Source organism: Sus scrofa, chromosome 1, assembly GCF_000003025.6.
Source record: "Sus scrofa isolate TJ Tabasco breed Duroc chromosome 1, Sscrofa11.1, whole genome shotgun sequence".
NCBI lineage: Eukaryota > Metazoa > Chordata > Mammalia > Artiodactyla > Suidae > Sus > Sus scrofa.
The window spans coordinates 45,991,487-46,019,440 of record NC_010443.5 but is presented as its reverse complement, the minus strand read 5'-3'; the positions used below and the strand labels follow the sequence as shown (position 1 = coordinate 46,019,440).

At 35.2% G+C, this 27,954-nt stretch overlaps 1 protein-coding gene across 1 annotated transcript in view; it reads left to right on the top strand.

Annotated features, from left to right (window-relative positions):
- The window catches only part of EYS (eyes shut homolog (Drosophila)), a 1,343,277-nt gene that overhangs the window by 630,282 nt on the left and 685,041 nt on the right, over positions 1-27,954 (top strand). Inside the window, 2 exon segments of the mRNA XM_021084496.1 lie at positions 86-210; positions 7,718-7,839. Coding sequence (XP_020940155.1) covers positions 86-210; positions 7,718-7,839 — 247 coding nt within the window.

The following is a 27,954-nucleotide window of genomic DNA, read 5'->3' as shown; positions in this document are numbered from 1 at the left end:
TCATGCCCTTAACTTTTCTCTTAATTTGGCAAATATGAACTCTACAGTATGTATTATATGAGTATTTTTCACTTTTCTTTCTTAGATGTCTCCCTGGATTTTCTGGGAAATTCTGTGAAATTAACATAAATGGATGTGTTTCGTCACCATGTGTATATGGTGCAAACTCTGAGAATCACATCAATGGATATATTTGCAAATGTCAACAAGGTAATAATAATAATATATAATGAAAAAATAATAATAATGTATAATGTACATATTTATTTACAAAATATATGAATTTACATATACATGAGTGTAGTATAAATGTGTGATTATACAATACACTTTTTTATTTTATAATTTTTATTTTTTCCATTATAGTTGATTTAAGTGTTCTGTCAATTTCAATTGTACACCAGTGGCCCAGTTTTATATATATATATATATATGTCAATTCTCCATTAATGTTGTTGCCTATCAACCAGAATCTAAGTAATAATCACACTTAAAAACTATGAAATGGTTGTTTTGTGATACTACTAATCAATCACTTAGGCTCTCAGCAGGAAATCCTGGTGCTTAGAGTATTGTATCTCACTAAGGTATTTTCAAAATTTACATAAACTTCAAATTCCTGATCTTTATTTAGATCAATTGTGCCTGGCACATAGCAAGCCCTTTAGAAATGTTAGCTCTTATTAATATTTGCATTATTATTACTTCCAATGATTGTCAGTACAGAGATGGACAAGGTGAGTGAACTGATTTTATTCAGGGACAACTTTTGGAGCCGTTTCTCTTTTTGGTCATATTCTTTTTAACTGTACATAATTCTCAGACCCCTGTCCCACCCTAAGGGATCTCTCCAGCCAGGGCTCTTAACCACACCAACACATCCTACTTCTGAAGTCATTTAAGGAATAATCTTGCTCTTGCATGTTACCCTTTAATCTTTTCTCATTTTCTTTCATAGTGTAGTTGGTTGGTGTTGTTTTTGTTTTCCTATTTTTTTTTCCTAATTTTTATGGTGAAATTCACTCTTTGGCCTATAGTTCTATGTAGTCTTTACAATGCGTAAAACTGTGTAACAACCACCACAGCCAGTCATGTGACTATACCCCTCCCCAAAAAGTGCTTAGGCCACCCATTTGTAGTCATTTCCTTCCTCACACCTATCATATATTGATTTTGATGTAATTCTAAATTTTTTCCTTCATCCTTTTTATCCTGGAAGATTCTACCTGTCATTGAGCTCTTCTTTCTCTTGGATTCTGAATTTTAGATTTTGAAGGCCTACTCTGGAAGGCCTTGAATATCTATGAATTCTAATTCTAATTCTAATAACAGTATTAGTGTGGGCACTGTGCTATTTACGTGTACTAATTTATTCAGTTTTCATATGGACATTGTGAAGAAGGCATTATTTTCATCGCCTTCTACCAATGAGGAAATGGAGTCCCAGAGTCTCTGGGAACTCTCTCACAGCACATTAGTAGCAAAACTGAAATTCACAGCCAGGAAGTTTGGTCTGGGGGCTATACCCTCATATCTTAAGTTCTCCCAAAAAGGGCTTACATTAAATAGCAACTTACCATAAAGTTTCACTTATACTAGATGAAAAGTTCTAGAGCTCTGCTGTACAATATTGTGCCTGTAGTTAATAGTATTACATTGCAAGCTTCAATTTTTTTTAAGGATAGATATCATGTTAAAAGCTCTTAGTAAATATTTTTTAAAAAATTGACAATCATCCAAAAAAAAAAAAAAAACCAAAAGGAAAGAAAGAAAAAGGACCTTTGACAATAAGATTCATCAGTGTATGGGATATTGGTGGTAAGTTCTCACCACTGTGAGAATTCTTTAGGAGTGTTGTCCAGCCAGATTTGTCTGATCATCTCTCTCAAAAACTGAGAACTTACCATTTTTCTACATAGTTAATAGCAATTTGGCTTCTCCTCAATGTCATAGAAAAACACAAAGGATGATTCATTTGGTTTATACTGCTCCACTCATCCCTGGAGGAAACTAGTTTGAAATAATCCTGATAATTCTTTCTTATGCTCTGTTCTAAAACAGGCCATTATTCTTATGTTACACTGTTCCAGATAGAAACCTACTTTCACCAGGCTTTTACTTCTTTTTTTTCTTTTTCTTTGTCTTTTTTTGCACACAGGGCATATGGAAGTTCCTGGGCTAGGATCCAATCCGAGCCACAGCTGCAACCTACACCACAGCTTAATCTTGGGTGGCTCCTCCATTGTGCCTCAAGATTTGTAATTTTGTCTTTTTTCTCACTCCCTCCCACTTTTTAGTCCAAACAGCTGCATGACTCCTGCCACATTCTGAGCAGAGCACAGTTTGAAATATCAACTGTTGGTTTCCTCACCAAATGAATCTACAAAACACAGCTGAAATTTAAACTGGATATAAATAAGCTAGAAGACTCTGCTCTTTGGTTTCGTGCCAAGAAATTCCTGCCAGCACATGTTGGAAAAGTACAGTCCATTTTTGACTCTGGCCATTGTAGGGCCATAGTTAGCTGAGGCCCTCTCCCTCTCTGTAGGCAAATGGATAAGGTAGTGACACCCCAGCAGAGCACAGGTTGGATCTCAGACTTCAGCTACCCTCTCTTCATGACGTCTTTGTCCCAGTTCAGAGCAGTCCTGATCACAGAGCTCACCCTCTGCCTAGGCAGTAAGTCCAATGGCTGGTCAGCCTTTTTCCTTTGAAGTATCAATACAAAATAAAATGTGCTTGTGCTGTAGCCTAAACAGTCCCACTTAAAGTGTTATATAAAAATATTTAACACTCAGTAAGTGAAACCACAGTTATCTCATTATGAGAAAATTGAAAGTGAAGGGGAGAATCTTAGTGATGCAAATGTGAATGCTTCTCCCAGAACTGTTCTCAGTCCCTGGGGCAGTCACTGAGCCTAGACACTTTTTTAAACTCAGGAGGGGTACAGCTATGTTTATAAAGGTAATGATATAAACTGCAGATACGTATTTTGCTCTTAAAATAGTATTATTAATTTTGAAGCAGAAATGCTGCATTGTCCTTGGGGAAAGGAAACAGAGACACAAATACATTTTCTGTCTGCCACCAGCACTCAGGATTATTAAGTTAGGGATAGGACTTTTGTATTTAGAACAAGAGATACAGAATTATCTTCCTTTTTGAGATCCATGAACAATAAAAAAGAAAATCTTAAGTATGAAATAAAGAGCATATATTATGGTATTTTCATGAAGATTTAGATGTAAAAATCAATTCTTCTACACATTCTAAAATTAGACTTCGGAAAGAAGATAAACTTAATTTATGTTAGCCAATTGCTACATAATATATTAACTACTGGGAGTTCCCGTCGTGGCTCAGTGGTTAACGAATCCGACTAGGAACCACGAGGTTGCGGGTTCGGTCCCTGCCCTTGCTCAGTGGGTTAATGATCGGTGTTGCCTTGAGCTGTGGTGTAGGTTGCAGACGTGGCTCGGATCCCACATTGCTGTGGCTCTGGCGTAGGCTGGTGGCTATGGCTCCGATTAGACCCCTAGCCTGGGAGCCTCCATATGCCAACGGAGTGGCCCTAGAAATGGCAAAAAGACAAATGTGTGTGTGTGTGTGTGTGTATACACTACTCAGGGAGAATTATTATAAATTTTATTCTATTTTATTTTCCCCAGATTAGATGAAAACCACTTGGTGCTGAGAGGGAAAATGAAAAGAAAGTAAAACATAAATCTTTGAAATGGTGACTTTTACTTTCATTAATAAACTCAAGCTATTATAACTTCCATGTTACAGCAGAGAATGGTAGTGTTAAAATGGTTTCTAGTTGTGTTTATTGATGTATTTAAAGATTTTCTTTATTTGTCACTTTAAAAATTAGTCTAATTTTTCTTATTTTTATTATACTTTGACATCTACAAAGTATTCTTTGTTTTACACCTGTGTTTTTTGACATCGCTTATTCTGTAAGCATTTAGTTATTTTTCATGATGTCAGATATTAGAATAGCGCTATGAGTTTAACACCATAATGATTTTTTTTAATTTTATGGATATATAGTTTATTTAGAACGTTGTGTTAATTTCTGCTGTATAGCAAAGTGATTCATATATATATATATTTTCTTTTTCACATTCTTTTCCATTATGATTTACTAAGGACATTGAATATAGTCTCTTATTCTATGCAGTAGGACCTTGTTGTTTATCCATACTATACATAGAGGTTTTCATTTGCTAACCCCAAACTTCCAACCCTTCTCTCCCCCACCCCTTTTCCTCCTTGGCAACCTCAAGTCTGTTCTCTATGTCTATAACACCATAATGATTTGATCACTTTTTTTCTGAATTGCTAATTAAAACTTGTGGTTTTTTGATTTTTAATCACCAGTGTTTTTTTTTAATGTATGGCTACTTTATTATAAGTAGACATCTAATCTATATGCGGCTCAAAGAATGTTTTCTTCATCTCTGTTCCTAAACTTTTCTTTTTTAATCATACCTATTGGATTTATATTTGCCTGTTTTATATTCCCTTATTCTATTCCTATTTCTTACCAGCACCTGGCCTACATCAGTAGAAGACCTTTATCTAATTTATTTATTTTTGATAAGTGTGACTGGCACTCAGCATCCATTCCTGTTTATTGTGGTTGTGATACTGCAGAAGCAAGAAAATTAAAAACTACCATATCTAAACTCCCTTGAAGCTGTGGTTGTGAATATAAATTGAGTTCCACCAATATAAACAGACATGATATCTGGAGGATCTGGTGGAGGTTGTCTCTGGGTGTCTTAGCAGTTCCATCTGAGGAAGAATATGATAGACACATGGGGTTCTCTGCAGAAGATTTCACAGAGTCCCTGACAGGGTTCTCAGAAGCAGTACTAACAGCAGGAGCGGCTTCTGGCAAGGCAGCCAGGGAGGTTGTGATGGCAGCTCTCTGGTACCCAACTTTCCTCAACTTAAGCAGTAGGCTCTTGAACTCAGTCATTCTAATGGGGCTTTTAGGCTGCACCCCTTCCTGATTACCACTGCGGGGGCATCTCCAGAGAGTCAGATCTTGAAATTACTCCTTCAGCCCTTCTTTCTAATAATTTTGCAAGCATCTTATTCCCAGTTATGAAGGTCTGTTTTGCTTAAAAACTTAGAATGGATTCTGTTTCCTGTGCTGAAACCCAACTAACATGTTTTCTATCCTATGTTCTTTTTCATTATTTTTTGTTTGTTTGTTTGTTTTCCTTTTCTTTTTACAGCCCCACCTGTGGCATATGGAAGTTTCCAAGCAAGGTGTCAAATCGGAGCTGCAGGTGCAGGCCTGTGTCACAGCCGTGGCAGCACCAAATCTGAGGTTCACTTGTGACCTGTGCCATAGTTTATGGCAACCCCAAATCCCTAACCCACTGAGTGAGGCCAGGAATCAAACCCTCATCCTTACAGACGCTATGTTGGGTTCTTAACCTGCTGAGCCACAAAGGGAACCCCCTATTTTCGTGTTTTTTCCCAAGACGGCCTTACTGTTCCCCTCAGCTTAACTGAACTTTGAATAGGCTTCTTCTTGACCCCAGGCCCTGTCCTCTCTTCTTTAGAACATTTGCTTTAGAAAACATGTATTTGCTTTCTTTGCCCCTTTGAGATGGAAATCTTCTTATAGCCTTTACCAGTTTCATAACCCAGAAATGTCATCCCTTTGATAGAATCATAGAAGAAAGCAGTGGCCCCCTCTCTTCCTGTCTCCACAGGAGGGTGGGTGCTTAATGTCAATGAGTGATCATTAGCAAACACAGATGCCCTAAGTGCACTGACCGACACTCTAGCCCCAGTCCAATATCCTCCAGCATTTTTTCATTTGCTCACCCCAGCACTTGAAAACTCTCCCACCTAATTCTGGTTCAAGGCACTTGAGTTCTATCTCTCTCTCTTATTTCAAAAGTCTCTTTCTTTTGTTGTAATATTACTGAATGAAACCTTCCTTGTCTTTTTACTGGTCTGGTGAACTTATTCTCTCTCAGTTCCCATCTTATGTTTTAAAGCTTTGTAGTATCATTAATAGTATTAGATGCAAGAAGAAAACTACATTATTATTTTTAGCTGTTTAAAATATATTGTGAATTGTTTTATTCAATCAAAAGAATACACAAGCAATGTGCAACGTATATGTATTTTATAAGATAATGTAATAAACATTGTGTACCTACCATTTGCTTTAAGAAGTAACATATCAGCAGTAATTTTAGCTTGCCCTATATCCCTCTCTGAGCACATTAATATCCCACCCCAACCTTGTAAGAACAATTTTGAATTCTATATTCAACATCCCTTTAGTGTTCCTTCGAGTTTTATTGTATGTGTATGTATATCTAAGTGATGTTATTAAGTTTGTGTTTATTTGACTTTTACAGGAATCATTATCAGATTATGTGTTTTTATGGAATGGGCTTTTATGCAAAACAATATATTTGTGAGATTCAACTATGTGAACAACTGGTTGTGATGGCTTTTTATAATCCCTCCAAAAATATTTTTTTCTATACCAGTTTTTATAGCCTGCCTAATAGAGATACCCACGGGATCTGTTCTCTATATGAAAGAGCAATGCAGAGTGGAAAGAGTCTTGGAGTGGATTTGATAAATTTAGTCTTTTGGCAACTACCTCTAACTTTGATCTGGATCCTGCCATATTTTTAAAATTTTTGTTGTAGTTTTCTTTTTATCGCATAGTATTACATTAAATGATTTCAAAGCACCTCGGAATACTTCTTTAATTGTTCTCATACAGCTTATCAGGGAAGAACAGTGAGAATATGTTGCTAAATAGAAAGAAGAACAGACCGAATTTCTCACTAGCCAGAGTTCAGATTAAATGGATAATACATAGAAAAATATTTTTTTAAAGTTACATTAAAGTATACATAGGTCATCAAAGAGTAGTGACAGTTGCCTCTATAGACTATTGTCACTATGTGGAGTAGTATATTCAGGTTAACATGCTCTTAAACATATTAAGATTTATCACAAATAGTTGCCTCATAGGAAAGAATTAATGGTTTAAAAATGTTTATAATAGGTACCTAGTAAACCACAGCTCATATATTGTATGTGTAGATTAGCAGTGTTGGTTGTCAGATTAATGATGAAATGTTGGAAAGAGTCAAACAGAAGACAAACATGCAGTGTTTTAGTATGGTAAGTGAGATTTCATGTTTAAGGAGAATTCTTACAGCCAATGGTCAGCTGGAACATAGACATAATATTAACAGTCTTTAGAACCACAGCTTAAGAAATACTAACTGTAAAACACTACAGGTATTCCAATGAAATATTTCATTTTGAGAAACTTGTAGTTGTTGCTTTCCTTTGAATTTAAGATTCATTTTAAATGGAGTTATGGGGTATGTTTATTCCAAAGTAAAATATGTAAAGACATTTGGATGTGGTATGTAGAATGGTGCCAAAGGTAGTCTGAAACTTTATTTTACATACATTTGCTTCCATTTCTACATAACTGTGATTTTAGGGCAAGTCATTTTTTCTCTAAATTTAATTTTCTCACCTACTAGAGAAGGTAATAATAGCTAATTGATATTATTAAGATAACTGCAACAATGTATATTAATACCTGGCACAATTACAACAAATAGTAATAGTATGAATAAATTTCTTCTTCTTATTATTATTACTATTATTAAGAATTGAATCTCTGCTTTGTGATTATGTTTAACAGGAAAGTCAGGACGTCCCTGTGAGAAGGAACTTGAGTGGCTTTCCAACTTTCTTGTTCATGGAACACACATAGGAAATAAAACTGGCGTTGGCGTGACATGTTTACACACATCTGGAATTGTGGTAAAGCTTATCTATGGGTTTTGTTGTGATACTTCTTTCATTGTGTTGGAAGTAGAGTAAATAATGAAGTAGTGGAACATGGCAAGGTGAGAAATGGGGTTTGGAGAAGTTCATCCCAGTGCTCTCTGCTTCTGCCTGTACTCACTGCACTTTTCTCAGTATTCCTTTTCCCTTCCTGTTCATCCATCACATGCACCCTCAGACCTTCTTCTTAGGAAAAAAAGTATTTTGATAAATTGATCTACATTAAGGTGCAAGTGACCTGCATGCATTGTCCTATAATGTTTTAATGCATTTACAAGGAGGATGCCAGTAGAGGAATTACTTAATATTGTCCGTGTCTTGGCAGAGCCTCTGTTTCACTCAAAGACATAGCACTGCTTTTCAGGGTTAGGCTGAGAGTGTTGCATGTCCCCGGAGGATGAATCTCCTTCCTTGGCAAATTTGGACTAGTGTGACTTCATTAGCACTAGAACTGACTTACCTTGGTGGAAATATCTCTATTAAAGGATCACTTTTGACTATAATCCTTTATTAAAGCTGACCACGGCACATGAATATAGTAAGGGGACAGAAACTGGCAAGACTGTGCTGCCAGGAATTTTAAATGTATATTTATAAACTTTATTAATTGATAGACCAGTCTTAACCAAGATTGAGGTGAAATAATTAGGGCATACAGTCAGGTGATCCAGTGCAAGATTAAGGAATCAGACTTCAAGGAAATGTAAGGACTGGCCAGTTCCAGAGAAAGATGCCCAAGTATGAGTGGAGTGGGAGATGCCCCAAAGTTGGAAGATCAGAGAGAGGCAGGAGCATACAGAAGTGGTTAAGGAATTGAACAGAAAAATGTCTGAAACCTGTCATCAAAACACAAGAATTTGAGGAAGCCTAGGTGCAAGTCTAATCTGTCTGGGAGGGACATGGATAAACTAAGACAGAACCATCATCTTCCTTTCTCTGAGAGATCTCCAATCCAGGCTTTGCTCTAGAGAACACATTTTCCCCTTAGTGATCACAAGAGAATAATATCTCAGGAGGAATTTCAGGCACTCTGACACCTGAGTGTGGGATGTATTTTGTATTAAGAAGTTAATTTTATGTCACCTCAGATTACACCAATAATAGTTTCCTTAGGGAGTCAATAGAAAGAGAAAAAGACTGACTAAAATACATCTTTTAAGTATATTATTCTCCTGGGAATGCAACCTGGTATATGGAAATCTAAATAATTAGAAAAGAAATGCTTTATAGAATTTTTCTATTAAACAAGAAGAATGTACTACCTAAAAATTCTTTAAAATTCTTTAAAATACCCAAATCTTTAAAATTCCTTAGAATAGTAATTCTCCTGGGATATTGCAAAAAATGGACCAAATAACACCAGTGCTATTTCTTTTAATAAAAAACTAAAATCTGAAGGATAAATACATTAGTACATGCTGAGAATGTAAAAAATCCTGAAAAATATATAGTTTTATAAAGCCACAAGTCTACTAAATAAAGGGAACAGTTATAGATATAATAAACCTATGTTTTATAATGGCATTTAACAGATAAATGTGAAATGGATATCCTTATACCCACTGTCTCAAGAACTTGAAAGCTAAAATAAAAATTTACTCTCATAAGATACAGTGTATGGGTAAAAACTGTAAAAAGAGATAAGGGGGATACTACTTCTGTTAATGCATTAGATATGTTCCAAAATAACTAAATAGAGATAGAGGAAATTTAGATTACTGAACAAGAACTTACATTTAAATGTTATGCCTATCAATGTTATAGCAGTATACAAACATATTAAATTAGGTATGTCACAAAAATATAAATATACCTTTGAAAATAGGACATAATTTTATTAAAGTATAGTTGATTTACATTTTTGTACCAATTTCTGCTATACAGAAAAGTCACTTAGTCATACGTGTATATACACGCTTTTTTAAAAAATATTCTTTTCCATTATGGTCTATCTCGGGAGATTGGGTATAGTTCCCTGTGATATACAGTATGACCTTGTTGTTTATCCATTCTAAATGTAATGGTTTGCATCTATTAACCCCAAAATCTCATTCCATCCCACCACCACCCTCTTTGCAATTACAAATATGTTCTCCATGTCTGTGAGTCTGTTTCTGTTGTGTACATAGGTTCATTTGTGCCGTATTTTAGATTCCACGTATAAGTTACATCATATGGTATTTGTCTTTCTCTTTCTGACTTACTTTACTTAGTATGATAATTATTAGTTGCATCCATGTTGCTTCAAATGGCATTATTTCATTTTTTTTTATGGCTGAGTAGTGTTCCATTGTATATATGTACCACATCTTTTTAATCCATTCATCTGTTGATGGACATTTAGGTTATTTCCATGTCTAAGCTATTGTGAATAGTGGCTATGAACATAGGGGTGTGCATATCTCTTTGAATTATAGTTTTGTTCAGATATATACCCAGGAGTGGGATTGATGGATCACATATTTCTATATTTTGTTTCCTGAGGAACATCCGTACTGTTTTCAATAGGGGTTGTACCAATTTACATTCCTGGCAACAGTGTAGGAGGGTTCCCTTTTCTCCACATCATTTCTAGTATTTGTTATTTGTAGAGTTATTAATGATGGCCATTCTGACCAGTGTGAGGTGGTACCTCATTGCAGTTTGGATTTGCGTTTCTCTAATAATTAGTGGTGTTGAGCATCTTTTCATGTGATGGCTGGCTATCTTATGTCTTCTTTGGAGAAATGTCTATTTAGGTCTTATGGCAATTTTTCAAATGGGTTGTTTTTTGTTGTTGTTGAGTTGATGACTTGTTTGTATATTTCCAAGAGTCAACCCTTATAAATTTCATTGTTTGCAACTATTTTCTCCCATTCCATAGGTTGTCTTTTCTTTTTGTTTTTTATGGTTTCCTTTTCTGTGTAAGTTTTGCATAGGTTTGATCAGGTCCCCTTTATTTATTTTTGTTTCAATTCTATTGCCTTGGGAGACTGACCTCATAAAATGTTTGTATAGTTTATGTCAGATAATGTTTTGCCTATGTTCTCTTGTGGAAGTTTTGCATGTCATGTCTTATGTTTAAATCTTTAAACCATTTTGAGTTTACTTTGTACATGGTATAAGGGTGTGTTCTAGTTTCATTGATTTACATGAAGTTGTAGAATGTAAATTATTAATTGGAATTTAAAAAGCAAAATATTTTGCTCAAATATAAAAAAGGCTTTGAAAGAAGAAATATTACTATCAAGTTAGAGTCATTAATATTGTATTAAAATAATAGAATAACAAGGCTGTTTAATTTCACCTGCTGTTATTGAAATAGAATCGGCACACAATATTATGTTAGTTTGAGGTGTACTACATAGAGATTTATCATTTACACACATTGTAAAATGATCACCACCATTGGTCTAGGAACCATTTGTCCTCATATAAAGTTAGTAAAATACTATTGACTGTATTCCTTATGCTGTAGTTTTATATCTCCATGATATTTATTTTGTAACTGGAAGTTTCTGCATCTTAATACTCTTTACCTACTTTATCTACTTTCTCATCCCCTCCCTTCTGGCAACAACCATTTGGTTTTTGCATCTGTGAGTTGGTTTTAATTTTTTTTTGTTTGTCTGTTTGTTTTTTTTTTTTAGATTCACATATATCTGATATCATAGAGTATTTGTCTTTCTCTGTCTGACTTCTTTTCACTTAGTGTAATACCCTCTAGATGTATCCAAATAGTAAATGTCTATTCAGGACTTTTGTCTATTTTAATTGGGTTGTTTGGGGTTTTTTTGATGTTGAGTTGGATGAGTTTTTTGTATATTTTGGATATTAACCCTTTTCAGATATATGATTTGCAAATATTGTCTCTCATTTAGTAAGCTGCTTTTTTGTTATATTGATAGTTTCCTTTAGTTTGCAATTTCTTCCTAGTTTGATGTAGTCTCATTTGTTTATTTTTGTTTTTGTTGACCTGGTCTAAGGCAACAGTCCAAAAAAATATTGTTAAGACCTATGTTAAAGAGTGTAGTGACTATCTTTTCTTCTAATAATTTTATGGTTTCAGGTCTTCCACTTAAGTCTTTAAGTGATTTCAAAGTTATTTTTGTATGTGTTTGAGAAAGTGAATTTGATTTATTTTGCATGTAGCTATCCAATTTTCCCAACACAGTTTATTGAAGAGACTGTCTTTTCTCCCTCCTTTGCCATACATTAATTAACCACAAGTGTGTGGGTTTATTTCTGAACTATCTATTCAGTTCCATTGAGCTATAAGCCAGTTTTTGTTACAGTACCATGCTATGTTGATTACTGAAGCTTTGTTGTATAATCTGAAATCACAGAGCATGATACTTCCAGATTCATTCTTCTTTCTCAATATTGCTTTGGCTATTTGAGATCTTTTGTGTTTCCACACAAATTTTAGAATTATTTGTTCTGGTTCTGTGAAAAATGCAATTGGTACTTTCATAGGGATTTCATTGAATCTTTAAATTGCCTTCAGTAATATGGGCATTTTAACAACATTATTTCTTATAATCCATGAGCACAGTAAAATTTTCTATGCACTTGTGCTTCTAAAGTTTCTTTCATCAATGCCAAAAAGCTATTGGAATATGAGTCTTTCACCTCCTTGGTTAGATTTATACAGGATAACTTATTCTTTTTGATGCAATTTTAAATGGGACTTTTTTTAAAAATTTCTCTTCCTGATAGTTTGTTATTAGTGCATAGAAGTTAAACAGATTTCTGCATGTAAATTTTATATCCTGAGTTAGCTAAATTCATTTATTAGTTCTAACAGTCTTTTGATGTTTTTTGGGGGGAGATTTCTGTATATAGTGTCATGCCTTTTGCAAATAGTGATAATTTTACTTCTTCCTTTCCTATTTGAACTAGTTTATTTCTTTTTCTTGTCTGATTACTGGACTTCCAACACTAGGTTGAATAAAAGTGGCAAAAGTGGGCATCCTAGTCTGATAACTGCAAAATTTCTACCATATCTGAGTCTGATTTTGATACTTTCTCTGTCTCTTCAAATTATATTGTCTCTTAGCATTCCTTGTAATTTTATACTTATAGCCACACATGATGAGCTGAATAAAAATAATTGAGATAATTAGATGTTTAGTATGAGACTTTATTTTTATCTGACTAGGAGTCAAGCCATGTTTACTGTTTGCTCTAGTTATGGTTGCCAGAGGTTAGAATATTTTCTTATTTCCTTGTTTTTCCTCCAGAGTAATTATTGGGTTTCCTTAGAGACTTCTTCTTAAATAGATCTAAAATGTGCAGTTCTTTCCACTGCAGTCCCTTTTACTGCCAAGGAGCACTATTATATAGATAAAGTAAGAAAAGAGGGAAGTGTTCATAATCTGATGATCAGTCTCAGTCCTTTAGTGACCCTGAGTCTCACTTCTGGGCTGTAACATTCACATGTTTTCTCAGCTCTCCCCTTCTTAGGTATGACAAGAAAGTCTCAGGAGACTGGAGTTGGGTATATCCTTTCTCCCAGATTGATTACTCTGGCAAAATAATTTCCCTTGAGGTCAGGCCTTGTTAAGAACAACAAAATTCTCTTGGTAGTACTTTAGAATGGCAATTCTTCCCCCCCACCCCCACGCACCTCCCATTGGAAGCACAAAGGGATTTTTCTTACATATTCACTGTAAGAATCTGGAGGAATTCCTGGAGGTAAAACATAATGAAAGTATAGGTGATTCTCTAAAATCCCTCCCCACCAGGTAGGCCTCCAGCATTTTGTCAATTATAGTTTGTTTTCTTATCCTGGAACTGGCTCTAGCAATGCTTTCTGCTCCTGAGTTTCTGTTCTACTAAGCTGTAATTCTTTTTTTCTGCCTTATTGTCTCTCCAATTTGGGGGGAGCAGTTTTCCCTGTTACCTCAATCTAAAAAAAAGTTGTTGATTTTCAGTTTGCCCAGCTTTTATATTTATGAAGAAGGAAGCAATGGCTTTTAAGTTCCTTACCCACTGAGCCAGAAACCAGAAATCTTGTGATTGTCTTAAGAATGAAAGAAAATATGAATACCTTTAATAAGGAAAATAGATTAATTTTCCTTCATTCATGAAATTTGTCTTTTTAAAAACTGATTTTCTGGAAGTTCCTATTGTGCCTCAGCAGGTTAAGAGACTGGCTAGTATCCATGAGGACACAGGTTATATCCCTGGCCTCACTCAGTGAGTTAAAGGATACAGCGTTGCTGTGAACTGTGGTCACAGACACAGCTTGGATCTAGCATTACTGTGGCTATGGCATTGGCTGGCAGCTGTAGCTCTGATCAGGCCCGTAGCCTGGGAACTTCTATATGACATGAGTGTGGCCCTAAAAAAGAAAGCAAAAAAACCCCAAGCAAACAAACGAACAAAAAAAACCTGATTTTCTTATTCTAATTAAGCTTCTAAGGTATCTTACCTGGAAAGATTGTTCTATTTTCCAGAGTTGCTTGAGGACTTCATGGAATTGCTTAAAAGATGCCAGATATGTTGGCAGTTAGATTCTCCACTAGCATGTAGAATTTTTTTTTAATTATCAATTATCTTGTATACAGAAGTATAACAGCTGCTATAATAGCCCATGTAATCTGTTAAAATATTTCAAATTATTGGGAATATGCAAGCTTTGAATTTCCGAATATAAAACCTGAAATAGCAAAATTTAATACAAAGCATTTTCTTACTGGACTAATTTGTAGCATTTCTCTTCACATTAGGTGTGTTAACCTCAAGTTCCCTTCAGTGTCATCCTTTTTCAAATACGTCTTCAGAAAGATGCTACACTCTTTCTACATTCCACTTAGGCTATTTTTAAAACTCTTACTAATTACATTGTCATATAAAATATTAACTCAGCTGCATGTTTATGAGATTAAAGAAAATTAATACCACTGCATTTAATATTAATATTATGACAAATATTATTTGCTTGATAATGAAAAGTTACTTGAGATGTGAATATCACCTGCTATTTGTTCTTTATTTCTGAGAATTAATTTTTGGTACATAATATTAAAGACCTAAACTCTCAGATTCTTTTAATGTTTAGAGCTGTGACAATCTCTGAAAAGCTGATAATTAGTTTAGATTGTTCTTTCAGCAGATTTAATTGTAAAAGTGTATCAAAGTGCTAAAGTACTTATTCTGAAATTCAAATGCTCTGTCAAAGAATTTAAGTGACAGAACGTAATTTATTGAATGCCCTAGACTTGCTTGCTGAAAAATATAAGACAAGTGCTCTCCCTCTTTTTAGCTTGATCAGGACTGCTCTTTTCTTCCTCAGTAAATGAATTTCTACCAAACAAAATGGATACATAAAATGATGACTGTCAGTGGCTCATGCTCATTACATTTTACAAATGATAGTCGCCAATAAAATTGTTGATTGTATTCTTGAAATTAAAACACAGATCTTTATGTAGTGTAGAGGTTGTATTCTAGTAAACAAAATGGAAAAGGAAAAACTACTTTCTAAATGAGAAAACGTGTTGAGTTCTACCAATACAATCTATTTGCAATTCCTGATTTTTAAATGTCATCTTCAAAATAGACCTAAAAACCAGGCACAAGATAGCAAGACAGACCATTTGGTTTTAGGTTTGCTTATGGTTCTGATTCTTATTTTATCATGATATAAAGTGATTGATGTTGATGAATATTTACAATGTTCAAGATGCCCTGACACATCCTATTAAATAATTAAATTTTATTGTCTCTCTTTGGGAAGTATATAAACAAAAGCACAATTCTTTGATAAACTCATAATAATTTTTTACTTAAGAAGGATTTTTTTATTGTTTTTGACATTTATTCATATTTGAGCTCAAGTTATTGATATTTTAGATCAGTCAGACACATCCTTTGGCCACTCACCATAGCAAAGTACTTGTAAATTGTGAAAAAAAAATGCACACATACTATTCTTATATTCAAATTAAGGAAAAAGGGACAGATCTATAAGCAAACACTTCTGTGAAGGCACAGAAAAACAGCAATAATACTCCTTTTAAAGGCAATTTAATGCTTTGCTTTAATATATTTTGAGCATATTTTGAATGCAGATCCCCAAAATAATGCAAAAGCATATTGGTTTCAATCTCTCATCCAAGAGTTTTCAGCTGAATGGACTAAACAAATGTGTATGGGATATGAAAAAATCTGGAAACTATCTGGTTCATTCCAGAAACTATCTGCTGAGGGAAATGAAGACATTAATCAGGACACTGTGGTTCTAATATTAAAAGTAATATGGCTATTGTCAAATCTGAGCAAAGTACTTATTAGAAAAGCTTTCTCAAAGGAAAAAAATTATGGCTTCCCCCCAGGGGTTAGAAAGGTATCTCTAAAAGTGCCAAGACTTCCTCTTCCTATCCAACCTGAAAGCCCGCCCACCAGAGGAACTGCCCAGTTCTGCTCATGAGAATGCTACCTGTGCAACAGTTAGAACAAAGGCTCCTCTGCTTCTTAGGACCTGTTTCACCATAAGCTATATACCTCTGTTGGGATATGTTGTAAGCATTCTAAGTAACACAGTGACTTAATCTTTCGTAAGCCCAGGGATGTGATATTGGAGGAGGAAATGTACGTATTTAAACACAACTTAACCAACTAAAGAGGAAGTTCTGTATGTTAAATAAATATAATTTACAATGGGCAAATATAGTTTAATATTTTCAGAAGTAGAATATTGAAAATAACACTGTGTCTTGAGTTTTATACAATAGATTTATGGCACAGTTATTATGTACAATTTAAATATCTCAGAACAGAACAGTGTTTTTTTTAATTGGTGAATGAAGTGTAGTAAAATTGTAACTGCTCTCTAGATATTTAGATATCATGGGTAATGGTTGTCCACCTCTCATCTTTATGCATCTATTTCTTCTTTAAACATGGTTAGTGTAGTAATGTTCATATCTGGTAATAATAGAATATTCTTGGTGTTGTATATTGCCTCAAATGAGAATAGCCTTAATATTTTAGATCTCAGTTAGATGGAAAGTTCTCTGAGCCTCAGTTTCCAAATCTATGGCGTGAAGGAGTGGATGTGGTGACTGCTGAGTCATACCTAAGAAAACATTAGTACATTGAATAGTTGGAAATGGGATGTTAAATGCCCACACTTATAAGTTGGCATTCTTTCCTCTACAACTTAACTTTTATTCATTTATTATTAAGGTAAATGCCTCTATGTTATATTGGTAGGGGCAGAAGATACTATTAACTTACTTTCCAAAATAAAATCCTGGCTGGATTTCAAAATCCACCCCTTGGCCACCCTACTATGGACATCCTCCAGCAGAGTGATGTATTTGTTACAATTAATGAACAACATTATCTAATTCCCAAGGTCTATAGTTTACATCTGGGTTCATTCTCTTTGTTTATATTCTATGGGTTTTGAAAAACAAATAATGACACGTATCCCTCATTATAGTCTCATAGAGAGTATTTTCATTGCCCTAAAAATGCTCTGTGATCCACCTGTTTATCCATCCCTCCCCTCTTAGTCCTAGAAATCACTGATCTTTTTATTATCTCTTTAGTTTTTCTTTTCTAGAATGTCATATCGTTGGAATCATACAAAGTCTAGTCTTTTCAAATGGACTTCATTCACTTAGTAATATACATTTATGTTTCATCCATGCCTTTCATGGTTTGATAGATCATTTCTTTTTAGTGCTGAATAATTGTCCATGGACTGGATGTACCACAGTTTATCCATTCACCTAGTGAAAGACATCTAGCATTTATGAACAAAGCTGTTATAAACATCCAAGTGCAGGTTTTCATGTTTTCCTAAGTTTTCAATTCATTTGTGTAAACACCTAGGAATGAGCAATTGCTAAATCATATAGTAAAAGTATATTAAGTTATGCAAGAAACTGCCAAATTGTTTTCCAAAGCATAGTGCCATTTTGAATTTTCTTGAACAATTAGGTTGCATTTTATATATATTTTTCACAGAAATTACCAGAACTGTAATCCATCAAATCCATTATTTGTGTGGCTAAGGGTTTAATGTGTGACCCAACCCTCCTAACCCTCCCTTCCCTTCCTCTTCCCTCTATGCTGCTTCTTTCCCTTCCAATATGCTCCCGAAGACAGAAACCATGCACACCTAGTTTACCTCTATTCTTCAGGTTGGTGCCACACAATAGATTCTAAATAAACCTTTATTTATCAAATTAACAAGAACATGGATGTGACTATAATTTTTGGAGTTTAATTAGTCATATAATACGTTTGAAATTCAGAGGTTATTGGATGCAATGCCGTACATCATTAAAGATAAAATGAATTCCTTTCTACAATAAAGGTGGAAGTGACTTAAAACATCACTTGATCCATAAACTACCAGCAAAATTAGTTCTTATTTGTGAAGCGTTAACTATTTGCAAGGGCAAATGATTTAGATGTGTTACCTCATTTAATGTTGTTTAAACAAATTTGTGATGTAGAATCATATAGATAAGGGAATAGACTCAGAAAGTTTGAAACACTTATCCATAGCTGATCTCTGTTAGAATTACACTTGTCCAGTAAATCCAAATCCTATACACATAAATACTAGGTCAGAAAGATTTTATTCTGCATTCAAGCGGGTCTTTTCACTCTAAGCTATGCTCATATTTCTCTTGTCAAAGCAGTCTTCATTAAAAAGGACTTAACTCATATAATTCCTTCCAAAATTCTCTTATATTTTTATTCCAAAATTTCCTATTTCACATGGTTCTTATGTTCTAACAAATGGAACTGTGCATTTTACACCTGCCAGTTGATTCTATAAATAATTAAATGAAGGCCGGGCAGCAGGAGGAAATACAATAACCCACATCTACAGCATTACTTTGATGGAAAAAACCCACCTCTCTGGTTCCCTGCTTTTTTTCTGTCTCTGAGAAACAGCAGGATTTTAGTGCTTCCCTTGTGGCTACGGAGCCTTTTTTTTATTCATACTCAATGCACCTGGTTTAGCTCCCCCCCTTAATTAAAAATAAATGAAACCAAGAAAAGAGTGGATCTACAGGGAAGAATAGACCTGTTGCCCTCCCTCTCCATGTGTCTCAGGGGCTCTGAGTTCAGCTCAGCGTATTTTGCTTCCTGCATGTGATTTGTTTTCGGTGTTAGATGGTGCCCTTGGACCAGAGTGCTTGATTTGTTTTGTCTTACTTCCTGTGAGTGTTTTCATGTCATTTGCACTTGCATTTCCCAAGTAAGGGAATGATTGTATGCATATGCTCAGAATTTGAAGATCAGCGTCCATGCATTCTAACTGTAAACCTAACCCACTTCAATCTGAAGTGAGAAAATTAACATGTCCTGGCAGAGTATGTTATAGAAAAGAAATAGGCTTGGTAGTGTTCAGAGGCAATCCTGTTTAATGTTTTAAAATGTAGGCTTAAGGGGAATTCCCGTTGTGGCACAGTGGTTAACAAATCCGACTAGGAACCTTGCTCAGTGGGTTAACGATCCGGCATTGCCGTGAGCTGTGGTGTAGGTTGCAGACACAGCTCGGATCCCACTTTGCTATGGCTCTGGTGTAGGCCAGCAGCTACAGCTCTGATTCAACCCCTAGCCTGGGAACCTCCATATGCCACAGGAGCGGCCCAAGAAATGGCAAAAAGACAAATAAATAAATAAATAAAATTTAAAAAAATAAAATGGAGGCTTAAATGATTAGTGTTTTGATGAATCACTAACATGTGTCATGCACACAATTGTGGCTGTTTTGGTTGGTATAGAAGAGCATCTCAATGAGAGAGATAATAGATAAATAAGTGATATTTACTAACTACTGTTTTTTGATAGAGTTATATAGGCATGATGCTATAGGTGACAAAATAGTGATAAAATAATGATCCAGAGCACAACCTGATTAGGTTACCTTGGCTCAAGGATAGTTCCAGTAAGAGAGCAAGCCTGAATAACGTGGGCGGAGAGTGTGAGTTAAGTTGAAGCTTCTTCACAGGGAACAAGTGTAGAAGGTTCCAAGTTCTTTCCTAGCAATACATACCGAAGGATGTGAGGATGCATTACTAAAAAGACAAATTATTGCACATATTCTAGCACTTATTTAGGACTTAATAGAATTACTTGAGATGAGGTTTAAGGAATTCAAACAAGAGGAGATAAAACTTGAATGGAAACAACTATAACAGATTAGAAAGAGGTAAGTCCATGTAGTGTAAAGTGATAGGTAAGGATTATAGAGATTCAAAGGATGCTGACATTATTTCCACTGTGGGAATTAGGAAATGAATCATGAAATTTGTGTCTTTTCTCCTGAACAATGATTGAACACTATGACTGAGGAAAGATACCCTTAACTATATAGGTATATGGTAGTAAGAAACAAAGTTTTCACTTTCTACTTGTCAACTCTCAAAAGGCAACTGGGGACTCCTGGGTGTTCAGACTGGTGAATCTATAGTATCTGCCAGTTTCATCTATTCTTTCTGAAATAGTAGGTTAGCCATGGGCATTTAACTTCTGAGGTATTTCAGTGGTTCTTTTACTTGGACATACTTAGTGTTCTGCAGTAGATATCAAATTCTGATAGGACTGGAGATTTAGAAACAGTGTCTTCAGAGAAATCTTTAACATGCTTAACTTCAATGCAAGGGGATCTAGAAACCACAGTTTAGAAGATGCTATTGGTATTAGGACCTCAGGCATTTAGTTGTATCATTCACACTGTTAATTTGCACTTTTAATGATTATGATAATTAAGGGATTCTGATATGATGGCTGACAGTGTAGATTTTCAAGATTGTTATGGTGAATTTAATTAAATCAAATATAAATAATTTAATTCAATACCACGATGTTTGCAACATGAACGGTGCCACCAATCAAGCCTACAACTTTAAAATTCAAACTGTTGCTGCTTTTAAAGCCCAATATCTATAAATATAGTTAAAGCATAAGATCACTTGGGCCTTGTTGATTAGGACCACAAGATGAAAAATAATTTCATACAACTGAATTAATTCATTATGGAAACTTGAGAAATTACTATTTACTTAAAATTTGGTGATACCTTATTCATGTGCATCTTATATCAAAATATGTTCATTGCTATATAGGTTTTATTTCTAAAACCTGATGTGGATTTTTAATTTTATTTTTTATATGAAAACAGTAGGAAAGTATTCAGAGCAAATTTATTACAAAGGAAGATTTAGCTCAATCTTTTTATAACTCCAAAAAGTATATATATATATATGTATATACACACACACACACATACATATATATTTAATACAGGTGTAGTTACTAATACAGAAAAGGGGGAAAGGCTTAAATATTTTCATTATAAATGTATTAGAAATGTATAATTTATATACCTTGTTCTGAGTAATTTGTATGCATAATCAATTTTCAAATGCATATCTATTTCTCAAATTTTGGTTTCATTAATAATAGAATTTGGTTCTTAAATTAAGGAACTTTGTGCTCCACAGGCTTTTTTTGCCACCTGTGAACTTCAGTAGAAACCAAGAAGTATGAAGATCTTGTCCTAAAATTCAGTTCAGTATGTCTAATTAATTTGGGTTGACCAGACCAAAGGCTCTTGGTCTTCAACTCATCAGAACTATTACTGTCTTCTTTCAACCCAATGTGAAGGAACCTTGTATAGTCCAAGACCCCAATCTCCCCAAAAGTGCCCTTTACTAACCTCTATCTTACACACTAAAGCCAGACACTTATGGACTATATTGGCTTATGGACTATTTTGGCTCTTAAAAGATATATACTACTGGGAGTGCAAAATACGTCAGGCAGTAATCCAAATATGATAGATAATAGACACAGTTAAAGTCTACACAATATTTCATGAAAGCTCAGTAGTGATATCAGTTAATCCTTGAACAACATGAGTTTAAACTGAATGGATCCACTTACACAGCGTTTTTTTGTTTGTTTGTTTGTTTGTTTCAATAGTAATTACTACAGTACTGTGTGGTCTACAGTTGGTTGGACTAGAGGATGCTAAACCCTGGATATGGAGAAACTGATAAGATATAAGCAGATTTTTTTGGCTGTGTGAAGGGTTGGCGTCACTAATCCCCACATTATTCAAGGTCAACTGTATTTTTAAAAAATGAAGGAACATAGTAGAGAATGCTGAGTATACAGCTATGAGAATACTGAGCTGAATCAAAAGGCTGAGTACCTAGGTTACCTGGGTTCAAGGTGGGAATATGTGGCAGAGTAGAATTCATGAGGGAAAGCAACACATGTGGAATATTAATTAGCATAACACATGTGAGGAAGTGGTAACAAATGAGAAATTGTCAGTGGCTTTGCATGCTAGGCCAAATCATTTCTACTTTTTCCTAGGAAAAGTGGTAAGCAACTGATGAATTTCTATGCTGAGGAATGACCTGGTCAGATTTTGTTTTGTTTTATTTATTTATTTATTATTATATTGTATGGCCACACCCCCAGCATATGGAGGTTCCTGGGCCAGGGATTGAATCAGAGCCACAGATGCACCCTATGCTGCAGCTGAAGCAATGCTGGATCCTCTAACCCCCTGCACCAGGCTGGTGATTAAATCTATGCCTCCATAGTGATCCCAGCCTCTGCAGTCAGATTCTTAACCCACCATGCCATAGTCGGAACTCCTCAGATTTTATTTTAAAATATAGCCTGGCACATATTCCATCAGGACAAGAAGCAATGAAACTGTCTTTCCATTAGCTGTATCTCCCCTCTTGTACTTGCTAAGCACCCATAAAAACTCACTCAGTGTTCTATTTTCCTTAGTACTCAAAGCCCAGATGTTATCTCATACATGTTTAAGTGTGGTATAGAGGCTATTGCTAAGTGACTTTGATCTTACTTAACTTTCCAATTTTTAAAGTTTCAAAGAATTTACTCATTCTCTCCATCCCATCTTTATTTAGCAGCATTAAGTATTCCTTAACAAGACACCTTGGAAAAGGGAGAAATTAATTTTCTCAAGTGTAGAAGATACAAATAGGAAGTAGAATAGTACCAGTGGAAAATAGAATAGCACCAACTGTATTTTTCATCTGTCACCTCTAATCTCAAGACTGACTTTTACATGATTTGGGCCCTTATTTCTCAGAGGAAACTTAATCACCCTTTAAGTAAAGACTGAGGGGAGAGATAGGAAGTATGAGGGAAACCACATATCTCAGAAGATAGCAGTTGATTCTGTTCAGTATTGTTGAGAATTTGATTAAAAAGAAGAGCCCAAACTGTGCTTTGAATTTAACAGCCTGGTTGTATTTCTGGAAATTTATGAGAGTATTTTCAGTGACATTATGACATGATATATGTCTTAGAATGGCTTGAAAAAAGAAGGGAACACATGAGAGATGGGGCCAATTTCTCTCCCAAAATGTGTGACTAGAAGGGGAAAAGAAACAGGGGATTAGCTATATAAGAATGTCTCTTCAAAATAATGTTATCTTTTAGTTTTTACCAACAAATGTTTACTAACTGCCAACTACCTGGTACCAGAGATCTTTCTAGCCCTGGCCATTCAGGGGAACATGGAACAATCATAATCCACTGCATAGTGGCACTTTTAGTTTACTGGTAAAGACCTGGAAGTTAAATTGGTATACAGTCATATAATTCACAATCCTGATGATTGGCAGGGACCCTATGCATTGCTTTTCATGTAGGAAGTTCTAGAAAAGCAAGAAATAAAAGTACTTATCTAGCCCAATTGTTTAAGCATGGAAGTATGTCAATATTAAATATTCTACAGAAAAGCATTTTTAAGGTTGGGTCTCTGATCATTAATATAGATTTTTTATTATTATGCTTCAATCTTATCAATCTTCTGCTTTCCTCTTGACAGCTACTTTACCTTTCATCTGCCATTCAAGTTAGATTAACTACATACAGAAATCTGCCTCATATTGTTGTTTATAGGTCAGCAATGCTGAACTGGTGTCTTAACCAGAAAAATAGAGACCACATCTAGTATTACCCTCTGTTAGAGGGAACTGGTAATAGAGGTGAGGGAAGATCTGAGATCCAATCAGGAGATAAAGAGGGAAACAGGGATTAGCCACAGCAGGAAACCACTGCAGGCTTGCTGGGAAGACAGGGAGGAGGCATTATCCAGGGAACAGGGCATCTGGAGGATACAGGAATGGGAGCAGAGGATAAGTATGCTGCCTGAGACCCCCACCTGCACACGGAGACAGGAGGGAAGATGTCTAGGTTTTGTTCCTTCTACTCTCTCCTGGAACCCTAGTGCCTCCCATTGGTGGAAGCCAGCTGATGAGGAACCCAGGAAGTGTAGCGTTCAGGGTGCAGGGCTTCTCCCAAAGCCTGAAGACATGGCAGAGGAAAGGATCTGAGGGTACAATGGCTCAGGACAGACTCAAACATAAATTACCACCCTTGCCAGCTAGTGATGACAGCACTCTAACACACACTGACTTGCATCCTAAGTACCACCTCCAGCACTGGAGAGGACCAAGCATCTTGGTGTTTAGTGGTTGAGGTAGGTGTGACAATGTATCAATTTTCTATTGCTGCAGAACAGATTACTACAAATTCAGCAGTTTAAGACAATCCCCATTTATCAGCTGTAGTTCTGTATGTCAGAAGTCTCCCTGCAGGGCTGCATTTGTAGGCCTCTCAGCTCAGGCTGAGATCAGTGAGTCAGGTGGGCCAAGTTATCCTCAAAAGATTGGGTGAAAATCTACTTTCAGGCTCATTTCTGCCTTTGGCAGCGTTCAATGCAATGATGAGTGCTGCTTGTAGGTTTAAGTTCCCCATGACCAGACAAGCTCCAGTTGGAAGCTACTTTCAACTCCTGGAGGCCGCATGAACTTTTCCATGTGACTCCCTCTACCTTTATTTTATTATTTTTTTTAATTTGCAATGTTTTGTTCTTTCTTTTTAAAAAAATGCTTAAAATTTCTATTTGTGATATAGTTGATTTGCAATGTTTATTAGTATCATGTTTACAGCAAAGTGGATTATATATATATAAATCCACTCTCCCTCAATAGGTTATTAGAGAACATTGAGTAAACTACCACGTGCTATACAGTAGGTCTTTGTTACTTATCTTTTTTATGTATAGTAGTGTGTGTATATTAATCCCATCTTCCCAATTTATCCCTCTATCTTTAAACCAGCAACACGGCTCAACTCCTTGTTATATGTAAATCCCTGGCTTCCTCCTCTAAGTCCAGCCAAAGAAAATTATGCTTTTAAAAGCCTTGCGTAATCCCTCTTTCTTAAGGTCAAAGGTATCCTGTAACATGACCTAACCTAATCATGAGGTAAAATCCATGGTATATTTTTAAAATTTACTTTATTGAAGTATAGATGATTTACAATGATTTATCAATTTCTACTGCACAGCAAAGTGATTCAGTTATACATACATATTACTTTTCATATTCTTTTCCATTAAGGTTTAACAAAGAATATTGAACAGAGTTTCCTGTGGTATATAGTAGGATCTTTTTTACCCATTCTATAAATAATAGTTTGTATCTACTAATCCCAAACTCCCAATCCATCCCTCTCCCATCCTCATCCCCCTTGGCAACCACAAGTCTGCTGCCTGTGAATCTGTTTCTCTTTCGTAGATAAATTAATTCATGTTATATTTTAGATTCCACATATAAGTGATATCATATGGTATCTGTCTTCCATCATATATTATGCTGGGCCTATACACTGGTGGGGGGAGAGTGGAGAGTAAGGATTTTGCTAGGTAGGAAAACTTGAGGGCCATCTTAGAAAGTATAATTCTGCCTACCACAGACAAAATAGTATAAGTTTCAACTTGTAATTTTCCCACTTATCTAACTAACAAATTATGGGAAAAGTATACTACCTAAATGTAAACTATTAATTATTAATCTTGTGAGTGGACAGTCACATATAAGATGAGACCTGAGAATTTTATGCAGCAAATTTATGCAGTGAAATTTTTATAGAATTGGAAATGATGTAAATGTTGCAAAAGTTTGCCAGAAAGTAGAGATTATTTACAGAGAACTAGAGTTCAGTGAACCTTTCCTAAGGAAATGTAATTCCAATTAGGATAAGTTGAAAATTTCACTGACAACAAACTTGGGAAGAGTTTATTGCTTCTTTGAACTATAATTGATGGGGCAACTAAGCCTATACTTAGAAACTGATTTTCTTGGTTATTTTGTCTTGGTTCCTGTGCCTGATGTTTTCTTCATAATTAATTCTACAAGGAACCAATTTAGCATACCAATCATCTGAAGTGTTTCTTCTAATTATCAAAAAATGTTTCATTTAAAGAAGACAAATATTACTCCAAGCACATTTTCAAAGATCATCAAGCTACAAGTGGGTAAACACAATGTTATAGGCTGGGGTAATTTGTGAGTGTGTGTGTGTGTGTGTGTGTGTGTGTGTATAATGGCTGCCATCATGGCTGTGTCACCTGTGAGTTGCACAAGAACCTGCTATTTGAAGAACCCACCAACCCACCCCCCCCCACCACACACACACACATATACATGCACACACATGGGCCAATGTTCTGCTGACATTGACTTGAATATTAAATCATTTTTCAACAAGGGGATTATATTTTCATTTGTGCTCATCTCCACAAATTATGTACACACTTGGCTATATAAACAACAATTTGTATTAATAGTGTATATTTCAATAGTGTTGGAAAAATTCAAGCTGTAAATTAAATTATTTCAGTAAACTTTAAGGAGTAAATGTGGCCCACCTGTTCAGATGAAAATAGATTAATCCACAGAATGAAGTTGATGTGAAACTGATTGTGACCACAGGGATTTTTATTTATGTTGTTATTTGCTATATTACATATGCAACATTTCAAGTTGAAAGCAAGGGCGAAGTACAACGTTACATCTTCAAATGTTAACTGTCAATAGAATGAAAAATGATCCACTGGGTTGTAAACTCATTTCAGTAAGAAACACTGTTTTGCCCAGATCTTAATATCTTGTTGGTTATCATAAAATTTAATTTATAATGATGTTTATTAAGCAAGCTGAAAAGAATGTTTTGATTTTTTATCAAACATAGTCAACTGTAAGAGAGAACTTTTCAAAGCAAATGTTGAAGATACAGCAAGAGGCAAAAGTAATATAGCATAGTGATTGTGAGTGTGGGTTCTTAGTCCTCATTGCCTACATATGAATCCTGGCTCTGCAATTTCCTAGCTCTGTGACTAGAGAATTAGGGAGAATGGCTATGGTTTCTTTTAGATCTTACCTTCTTAATTAATTGAAATGATTTAAGGGTAATTTTGCCTCAAGAGAGGCTCATATTTTCAGATTCCTAATTAACATTCATATTTGGGTAGCTTATAAACTTCTCAAATTTAAAGTATTTAAATAGAAATCTGGATCTACCTCCAGCCTCTAACTGGTCCTCACCAGTGTTCTTCAAATTAGTGAATGGCAGGTCTACTCACCCCACTAATAGGAGCCAAAACCTAGGAATCATATACCAAGCTTTTCTTCTTATTCCAGACATCAATCTGTCAGCATTTATCACAGGCTTTGCCTTTCAGGTGTCTCCTGAAAGTAGCTTCTCTCTCTGCAGTCACTACTTTCATTCCAAGCCGGTCTATTTCTATCTCTCATTAAGATTTTCCAACTGGCATCCCAGCTTCCATTCTTTCCCCTATCCAAACTCCCTTGACAGTCTGTTATCTACATTGTATTAAATAATCTTTTCATAATAGAGCTAAGACCATATCCTGTTCTATTCTTAAGTGTGAAATATTCCAGTGCCTTCCAGCACTCTTAGAATTAATCCCAAGTTCAAGAACAAATAAACAAAACAAATCATCCCATACAATCTCTTTGCTGGCCATGTCGATGACTGTACTTCTGTCCACTGAGGGCTTTCCCTATTCTTTTTGCCTACATGGCCCATCTTGCTGTTGCTCAAATATACGAAGCATGTTCTTGCTTTAGGGCCTTTGTACTACCATTCTTTTAGCTTTGAATACTCTTGCCTCAGATATCAGATGTGTTCATTCAAGTCCCTGATCAGAGAAGGGAAAATAGCCTTTCCTTTTTTTCCCTCATTGTTTATCTTGAAAAATTTTGTCTT